The sequence below is a fragment of the Tamandua tetradactyla genome, chromosome 13, assembly GCF_023851605.1.
Source record: "Tamandua tetradactyla isolate mTamTet1 chromosome 13, mTamTet1.pri, whole genome shotgun sequence".
NCBI lineage: Eukaryota > Metazoa > Chordata > Mammalia > Pilosa > Myrmecophagidae > Tamandua > Tamandua tetradactyla.
In genome coordinates this window covers 49,210,397-49,219,888 of record NC_135339.1, presented here as the reverse complement: position 1 = coordinate 49,219,888, position 9,492 = coordinate 49,210,397, and the positions used below count along the sequence as shown (strand labels likewise).

The window sequence follows — 9,492 nt, the reverse complement described above, 5'->3', positions numbered from 1 at the left end:
AAAAATATGATCAGGGATTCAGGTAATTGAATGACAACATGAAGTGCATGAATATACATGTTGTGGGTGTCCCAGAAGGAGAAGAGAAGGGAAAAGGAGGGGAAAAACTAATGGAGGAAATTATCACTCAAAATTCCCCAACTCTTATGAAAGACTTAAAATTACAGATCCAAGAAGTGCAGCGTACCTCAGACAGAATAGATCCAAATAGATGTACTCCAAGACACTTACTAATCAGAATGTCAGATGTCAAAGAAAAAGAGAGAATCTTGAAAGCAGCAAGAGAAAAGCAATCCATCACACACAAGGGGAGTCCAATAAGACTATGCATAGATTTCTCAGCAGAAATCATGGAGGCAAGAAGACAGTGGGATGATATATTTAAATTACTAAAAGAAAAAACTGCCAACCAGGAATTCTATATCCAGCAAAACTCTCCTTCAAAAATGAGGGAGAAATTAAAACATTTTCAGGCAAAAAGATCACTGAGAGGATTTGTGACCAAGAGACTGACTCTGCAAGAAATACTAAAGGGAGCACTAGAGGCAGATACAAAAAGACAGGAGAGAGAGGTGTGAAGAAGAGTGTGTAAATGAAGACTATCAGTAAAGGTAAAAAGAAGAAAAATTAGATATGGCATATAAAATCCAAAAGGCAAAATGGTAGAAGAAAGTACTACCCATACAGTAATAACACTAAATGTTAATGGATTAAACTCCCCAAACAAAAGACATAGATTGGCAGAATGGATTAAAAAACAGGACCCATCAATATGCTGTCTACAGGAAACACTCTTAGACCAAGGATAAACATAGGTTGAAAATGAAAGGTTGGGAAAAGATATTTCATGCAAATAACAATCAGAAAAGAGCAGGAGTAGCTATACTAATATCCAACAATTTAGACTTCAAATGTAAAACAGTTAAAAGTGACAAAGAAGGACACTATGTATTAATAAAAGGAACAATTCAACAAAAAGACACAACAATCATAAATATTTATGTACCGAGCTAGAATGCTTCAAAATACATTAGGCAAATACTGAAAAGAGAAATAGACACATTACCATAATAGTTGGAGACTTCAATTCCCCACTCTCATCAATGGACAGAACATCTAGACAGAGGATCAATAAAGAAACAGAATTTGAATAATACAATAAATGAGCTAGATATTGGGTAATTGGAGCTGAAGGGATACAGATTGTACAACAGGACGGAATGTAAAAACTCAGAAATAGATAGCACAATACTACGTAACTGTAATACAATTATGTTAAAACACTGAATGAAGCTGAATGTGCGAATGATAGAGGGAGGAGGACTGGGGGCACAAATGAAATCAGAAATAAAGATAGACGATAAAAACTGAGATGGTATAATCTAGGAATGCCTAGAGTGTATAATGATAGTGACTAAATGTAAAATTTAAAAATGTTTTAGCATGAGAAAGAACAAAGGAATGTCATTACTGCAGGGTGTTGAAAATAGATGGTAATTAATATTTTAAAATTTTAACTTATGTGTGAGACTAAAGCAAAAAATGTTTATTTGGCACAAAATTTGTTGTTTGACTAGTGAAGTTCCTAATATAACTTATGTGGACAGCTTAATTGAACACCATAAGTACATGGAACCTTGAGTAGGGCATACGATTTTGTAGGTTTGTCCAGAGTGATGCCCCAATAAATCCCATTGTGATTTGAACAGTGAGTAAAAAAACTATTTGCAAAGTCCCCTTGGGGGAATGTGAGAAAGGGGTAAAATTCAACTTCCCCAAGTGGAGAATTCTTAATATTCTCACAAGCAGTCGGGACAACCAAAGCAATAGGCTGAGCCCCCAATCTTGGGGTTTGTTCATATGAAACTTAACCCTGCAAAGGATAAGCTAAGCCTACTTAAAATTAGACCTAAGAGTCACCCCCAAGAGAACCTCTTTTGTTGCTCAGATGTAGCCTCTCTCTCCAGCCAACACAACAAGCAAACTCACCACCCTCCCCCTGTCTGCATGAGACATGACTCCCAGGGGGTTGGACCTTCCTGGCAACATGGGACGGAAATCCTAGAATGAGCTGGGACTCAGCATCAAGGGATTGAGAAAAACTTCTTTATCAAAAGGGGGAAGAGCAAACTGAGACAAAATAAAGTGTCAATGGCTGAAAGATTCCAAACAGAGTCAAGAGGTTATGCTGGAGGTTATTCTTATGCATTAAATAGATATCACCTTGTTAGTCAAGATGTAATGGAGAGGCTCAAGGGAACTGCCTGAAAATGTAGAGCTGTGTTGCAGTAGCCATGTTTCTTGAAGATGACTGTATAATGACAAAGCTTTCACAATGTGACTGTGTGATTATGAAAACCTTGTGTCTGATGCTCCTTTTATCTACCTTATCAAGAGATAAGTAAAACATATGGAATAAAAATAAATAATAGGGGGAACAAATGTTAAAATAAATTTAGTAGATTGAAATACTAGTGTGAATGAAAGGGAGGGGTAAGGGGTATGGTATGTATCAATTTTTTTCTGTTGTCCTTTTATTTCTTTTTCTGAATTGATGCAAATGTTCTAAGAAATTATCATGATGATGAATATGCAACTATGTGATGATATTGTGAATTACCGATTATATATGTAGAATGGAATGATATGTTAAAAATCTAGTGTTTGTTGTTATATTTTTTAAAAAATTAAAAAGTTAATTAAAAAATTAAATTATAGGAAACTGAGATGGTCCAGTGGTCATCAGTAGCTAAACAGAAGGCATGTGGAAAATAATATTTCATAGCTTTCTTATCAATACAGTGTGCTCCTTAAAATTTGTACCTTCTTATCCACATTCTAGTATCTAGCATATAATTTTATCTAACAAATAATCATGTGTTGTTCTGGAAGGGTATTCTTGGTAGTAACAGCCTATTGAGAGAATTATCTAATGTTAAAATGGGAAAAAAGAGACCAAAGAAAGCATTAAAGATTCATAAACTGATTACACTTAATAATAGCGAGAATGAAGACAAAAAACAAAAGACAAGCCACCACTTAAAAAGAAACAACCAGAAATACTAAAAACTTTATTTTAGTTAAATAATTTTATGTATATTTTCTATTTTCAATCATAAAAGCTCTTTAGGTTTCTCTGTCTGCTTCAGTTTATTACTATCTTCAATTTATGTCTATATAAATATTATTTATTAAAATCCACAGTTAATAAGAACTTTTGGAGATGACTAAATGTAAAAGCAATGAAGAAGCAGTTGTCAAAAGGGCTTAAATGTCTAAAAAGCTGCAAGAAATAGCAAAGGCAATTCTTAAAACCTGATGGTTATTTTGCCTTTGTTATATGTAAACAGCCTCTTGCTGCAAGAGAGAACACATTCTGAAACAGAGCAGACAAAATGAGGATCCACCTTACCAACTTTGGTGGTAGAAATGGGTTCGTGATATGTCATAAAGCTACCTTCTGTAAGAGGACTTAGTCTTTCCAAACCAAAGACTAGGCTAGAATTCTCTAAGGGAAGTCCTGGCTTCTAATGGTGGTAGAAATGGGTTCATGATATGTCATAAAGCTACCTTCTGTAAGAGGAATTAGTCTTTCCAAACGAAATTCTAGGCTAGAATTTTCTAAGGGAAGTCCTGGCTTCTAATGGAATGATAAGTGCTTCTTTGTGGTTCTTCCAAGTTTAGAGGTACAATAAGCTATCTAAAAACACATGAAGGAGAAAATGGATAGGTGACAATACTCTCCACTTAAAAAATACACAATATTCAAGCATTATGATTTAATCTGCATTTCCTATGTGAATTCAAAATTGAAATATTTCACAATGCAATGCTGATAGTCTGTGCAAAGATCTTTGAGGTAGAACTTTATTAAATTCTGCACTCAGATATCTGTATATATGTGTGTGTGTGTGTGTGTGTGTGTAAGCTTTACCTGTGTATGCTCTTCTCAAAATTTTAAACAAAATTTACAAAGATGATAAAATCAATAGAATCATCCAGGAGCTGGGGGAAATAATTCAGAGGCAAAGTGGCTTTTCCAGGGACTTGGACATAGCAACAAAAACTTACAATTTCTATTTATTCATGGAATGGGCTGGCCTGTGGATAGACATTTGTACCGTGCATGTTATGTTCATACCTACACACTCATGTGTTAGATTCTAGAGCATTATCCCAATGTACTGTCCATTGTATACACTCCCATTTGGGGACGTAATGTGCCATGATATTGACTTGTAACTGTCTCTTTCCCAACTCAATTTTAAGCATCCTTGAAGGCAGAACCATGATTCCTCAAAACCTATAAACATATTAGCTTTGTAAATCTAATATATCCAGTAAAAAGCCAAACAATTTTTACAACCTTTAACTAGTAAAAACTTACTGAAACAACCAGTTTTCCTTCCAATGATTGCACATACTCAGAACTGAGTCAGTTGTTTTTCACTATAAGCCAAGCTTTGTCTTCCATTTTCATTCTTGAAGTTTGCATCTTCATTGTCTTTAGTAATGTCCTTCTCGACATTATCCTGAATTTTCTCTGCAAGAGCACAAAGATTGGCTTTTTTGAGACTTTTTATCAAAGTGTTATATGCATCTTTCTTCCCATGAAATTGATACCAATTACGGAGCAGTTGGACTTTCTGTTCAGCTGTGTCTTGGGGATGGTCATTCTTGATCTCATCTATTTTGGCTTCATGGATACCATTCTTCCGAACAAATTCTTTAACTTGATTTATTGTCATTTGCCCAGCAATGTTAATGATATGTTTACTCAAGTCAACATCTGAAAAATAGAAAATAGTCTCTGAAAACTTGTTCTTCTAAAAGAAAATTCCATTACTGAAAATCATGTTTATTTCTCCCCTTAAGAATACAACCAAATCATAGAGATCTGAAGAGCTGATTGGGTAAAGAAAAGAAAACAAAACAAAACCCTGAGTTTTTATCCCAACTACTGCTGTTTTCAATGATTTGCTTCATGACTTCAGAAAGATAAATAATATCTCTTATCTTCTGTTCTCATCTGGCAAACAAGAGGGTTGGAAAAGATCACCTCTAAGCCCCTTACAAATCTGATTATCAATGATCTATTAACCTAAAAGGGTAAGCAAAGAATGTATGATCATCTTATCTCTGAATCATGTAAAAGAGCAGGACTGAATATAATCATGTACGTTGTTAGAAAGCTAGGCTACACCAAAATAAGTGAGTCTACAATTCAGGTCAACCTCTAAGTCAGTTTAGACAGGAATTCTACAATACACCTCACTGTTGAGGAGGAAAATGTGAAGCCCATAAGAATATAGTATTCCATTGCTGCTCCTTGATTTATTTTTAACTACGGGCAAGAGCGATAAATGTAAAGAAAATGCCTGAAAAATCCTTGAAAGTGAACAGGAAGAACTGTAAATGCAAGAAATAGCAAGATCCCACAATACATCACTGAAATGAGTGCCATCATTTTACTCTAAAATTAGCCTAGTACTTCTAAGGAAACCATCTCTGTGAAAATAAAATAAAACCTTACCTGGCAAATTAATTGGCACCAATTCCTTGGGAGAAAAAAAATGGAAACAGGGAGACAGATAAAAATATGTTTAGAATATTGTAAATATAATCTCTTAATTCTTCCTTGTTTCCAAAAGAAATGTAACCGGTTACTTGATATATAAAATTAGGACACTTCACTAATTTTAATCTCTGTAATCACCACTACACTAAGTGATTACAGAGATTCTTTCTCCATTAAAATTTTGATTCTGAAAGGTTCCAACTTTGTCAGAAACCAAGCAACATTTGCTTATTTTTCACAAAGGCAAGGAACCTAATGAATTCATGGGAATGGGCTGAGATTGTTTTTCATATAGATTTATTGAAGTAAACGTAATCATTCTAAAATTTATTTTATTGTAGCTGTTCTTATTGTTGACACCAAAAAATGAACTTTTTTACCATATTGATTCAAAGAACCCCAACTCCCATTGAGCCCTGCCCCCAAATGTGAAAATCATTATTCCACACAACAGACCTGTTTTTCTCTCCCCAGTATCTATATCTGCTGTTTGAAATGCCTAGATCTCATGCTGGAAAAAGATATGGTGAGGGATAAGGTCAATAGGCAGCTGGAGAGAGTTGAGCTCTCTTGACGCTTAACTCTAATGGGCCTCAAGAGGTATTTCTTTGCCCTGTCCAGGTCTGGATATGGAAATCATAATATTATTCATCTGCCATGGAAGGATGTCTAAGCAGCCTCTGTGTAGGAATAATGCCAACGTATAACACGGAAGTTGGCCCTGTCCTTATTTTCAACTCACTGAACACATTCTCTCTTACCCCCTTTGTTGAGTCTTACGTTATTTTTGCAGTAGTTTACTTTATATTAGGTGCCACCTAATTCATTTTGGCCACTCTAAACTATGCTTATACAGTAGGCCCAAAATAAATGTTTATTTTAAACAAATAATAAATAAAAATCTGAATTACTACTTTCTCTATTTTTAAAGAAAGTTGATGTATGTTTCAACACCTACAGTGGCTGAGACTGTCACTTCAGGGTGATCAATCCTTTCTCTCTTGCTCTTTCTACATCTTCGCATCTCTGAAAGATTAAAGAAATTTCTATCAGATTCAGTTATCAGCTGTATAGGAAGCATGTGAGAGCGTACTCTCACACTCAGAGAAGTGTGAAAAAGAAGGAGAATTCATTGGTGAAAGTTGAAGTGGCCAAATATCACAAGAGGAAGCATTTGTTTTGGAAATGAAGTGAAGGGAACTTCCACTTGAAATTTTGGAAATTAACTTAGAGGGAACAAGTGTTGTAGGGATATGCCACACCTAAATTGAGGTATCCAATTACTATACACTGGCCTAGCCTGATGCTGGCTTTTGACTTATGGCCTGGCCACCACTGCCCTCTACCACCAGAGGAGAGCTGCATGGTGTGGCTGCAGCAGGACACAGAAGCCACAGGAAATGGCTTGCCGTGGAGTGGCATTTAATGTCCAGAAAGTCAGGTACACACACTCAGTGAGTATCGGACTTGGAGTCAGTGTGACATGGAAGAACATAAATCTGTTACCCCCAAGTATAATTTAGTATTTAAACATTGAGAGTGTATTTTCAGCTAAACAACCTCTAAATGCAAGGCAAACTCTATCTTCAGAAAAACTGAAGAAACAGTTACTTATTCCAACAGAGAAGGAAAAACTGGTAGCTTCAAAGCTACTGAAAGTTAGATCCACCCTGCATTTAATGGATGGCTTAAAGGAATTTTCTAGAGTAACTATGGTTATATCCAATTTTTATTTACCCACTGACTTTACTAAATAACCTTGGCATAAAATGCATCTCCACAGTATTTTAAAATAAGGAAAAAGAATTTAAAAACGCTTGGTTTGGTCCAAGGGAGAAGAGAAACAGAGTGGAACGAGTTCCTCGAGAGCCGTCGGCAATGCCTTTCCCCTTGCTCTTTGTGTTCTCTTTGGCGTTGGACAATCTCAGTGAACATGGAAGCGTTACTTCTGACTTCTGGGCAACTCTGATTCTGCCATTGCAGGGAGGGCAGGAATACCAATCAATTCCCAAAAACATTTGCTCAGAAATAGCAGCTGAGAGATGATATCATCCATTCTTATCAGCTCTCAGGAGTGCATCCAGTGGGAGGAATTGGAATTTAACAATACAACAGAGCTACCAAGGTGATAGGAGCTTTCTTGTGGAGAGGAGAGAGACAGAAATTCTTTTGAATGTCCCAAGCTATTCAATCTACAGTTTGAACAAAATAAGAACTTACTCCAGTATATTAAAGGTATAAGAAGCAGGAACAGGAAGAGACACCACCATATTGAATTAGAGTTGGATCCTGTGGATTAGAACATTGGACATTGTATATAAAAATTAGCAATCTTTAAAGTTAAGCAAAGTGCTCTCAGAGATAGACTCCAAAGGGATTGATATTTTTTTCTTATTTTACATTGCGGATGGGAAAATGGAATATTGCCATAAAAATAAACCATAACCTTTTTCTTTACATTTAGTGTTACTGGTTGGAGTGCATTTCTCAATGATTCCATGTTCACACCTAGAAAAAAATACAAAAGAAATACTAAAAGTTCTGGTGGAGTGATGCCTCAATCATTTTCATTGATGCACTATAAGCCTGAAGCCATTTTATTCATCTTTGCCTCTCTGGAAAATTCTGTCCCTCAATATTTCTAGATTAGCATCTAAACCTAGTACAACTTAACATAACCTGTATGAAAAATGTCTTAAGGAGTGATTCTATGTTAAGTAGTTAAAGGAAGATAATCAAATATTAACATATAAGAGAGGGGAGAAAATAGAAACAAAAATAAATTTAAAACTGGTAATAAAGCAAACTCTTTTTTACTTTATAAATAATTAAGAGCAATTTCAAAAATGTACTATGGGGGGTAAGCAATGAGGGCTCAGTGGCAGTGTTCTTGCCTGCCATGCCGGAGACCCAGGTTCAATTCCCGGTGCCTGCCCATGTTGAAAAAAAAAAAAAAAAAAAGTACCATGGAGCAACAAAATGGCCAGAAAATGGCATTGTCTATGATCCTGCTTATGGTAGACTACTAGCTTGGTTACCAGATTTAGCATCAAGTGGTGATTAGAAGAGGCTCATATGAGATTTTTTTCAGGTTGACCCCCACTGATAGACTGTCTGAGTTCACAGCTTGCCTCTGCCCCTTACTTAACTACGTGATCTTGGGCAAGTCACTTAGCCCCTGTGAGCTTATTTGTTCATTAGTAACAAGGAGATAATACTACTACCTACCACACACAGGGTTGTGGTAAGAAGAAAATTAAATCAAGATTATAAAGTATTTTGAACTATTTTCAGACACTCAGAGCTAGAAGGAAGAGGATCGAGTAGCTGTACGTGAGTTACATTTTTTTTAGTGATAAGGAACATAAAGTATAGTGTCCTTACTCTTTATGCCTACTATATGAATCCCTGAAAGTTTCTCAAAATTAATTATGAGTTTTAGAAGAAACAAAAGGATAGTAATCCTAAACCTTTATAAATTGTACAAAACAATGTCTTAAAAGGCAAAAGCCACTTTCACAACACATGATATCAATCTGATCTTCATAGGAATGAGGCAGATAGGACAAGTAATAGAATTTACCTCCTATGAGAATTTACCTCCTATGAGTGAGGAAACTGAAGCTCAGAGAGGTTAAATGACCTGCCCAAACTCACTCAACTAATCAGCAGAGAAGTGAAATGCACAATCAGGTTTTCTAACTTTGGATCAAAACCAAGCTCTTTAGCATGAAATACAAGGCCCTTTATGATCTACCCTGACTCCTTCTCCTATCTTACCTATACTCCAGCCAGATACCCTGTTCTCTTGAGCTTCCTTTTTCTCTTTGCAGCTGCTGTTCCCCTGCCTGAAATGTGCTTTCTTTCCATGTAAACCTGTTAATGTTTTTTCTGTTCCCCTGCCTGCAATCTGC

General features: G+C 35.8%; 1 protein-coding gene across 2 annotated transcripts in view; it reads right to left on the bottom strand.

Moving 5' to 3' along the window:
• Positions 1 to 1,175: 1,175 nt before the first annotated feature.
• The window catches only part of FAS (Fas cell surface death receptor), a 35,118-nt gene continuing 26,801 nt past the window's right edge, over positions 1,176 to 9,492 (bottom strand). The window contains exons 5-9 of one of the 2 annotated variants that reach the window (XM_077125364.1): positions 8,025 to 8,086; positions 7,799 to 7,867; positions 6,537 to 6,604; positions 5,534 to 5,558; positions 1,176 to 4,789 (exon numbers count right to left, since the gene is read on the bottom strand). In XM_077125364.1, the coding sequence (XP_076981479.1) occupies positions 4,425 to 4,789; positions 5,534 to 5,558; positions 6,537 to 6,604; positions 7,799 to 7,867; positions 8,025 to 8,086 (589 nt within the window). In that variant the 3' untranslated portion in view covers positions 1,176 to 4,424. The remainder of the gene's footprint in view (positions 4,790 to 5,533; positions 5,559 to 6,536; positions 6,605 to 7,798; positions 7,868 to 8,024; positions 8,087 to 9,492) is intronic. The other variant, XM_077125365.1, reaches the window with a different exon arrangement.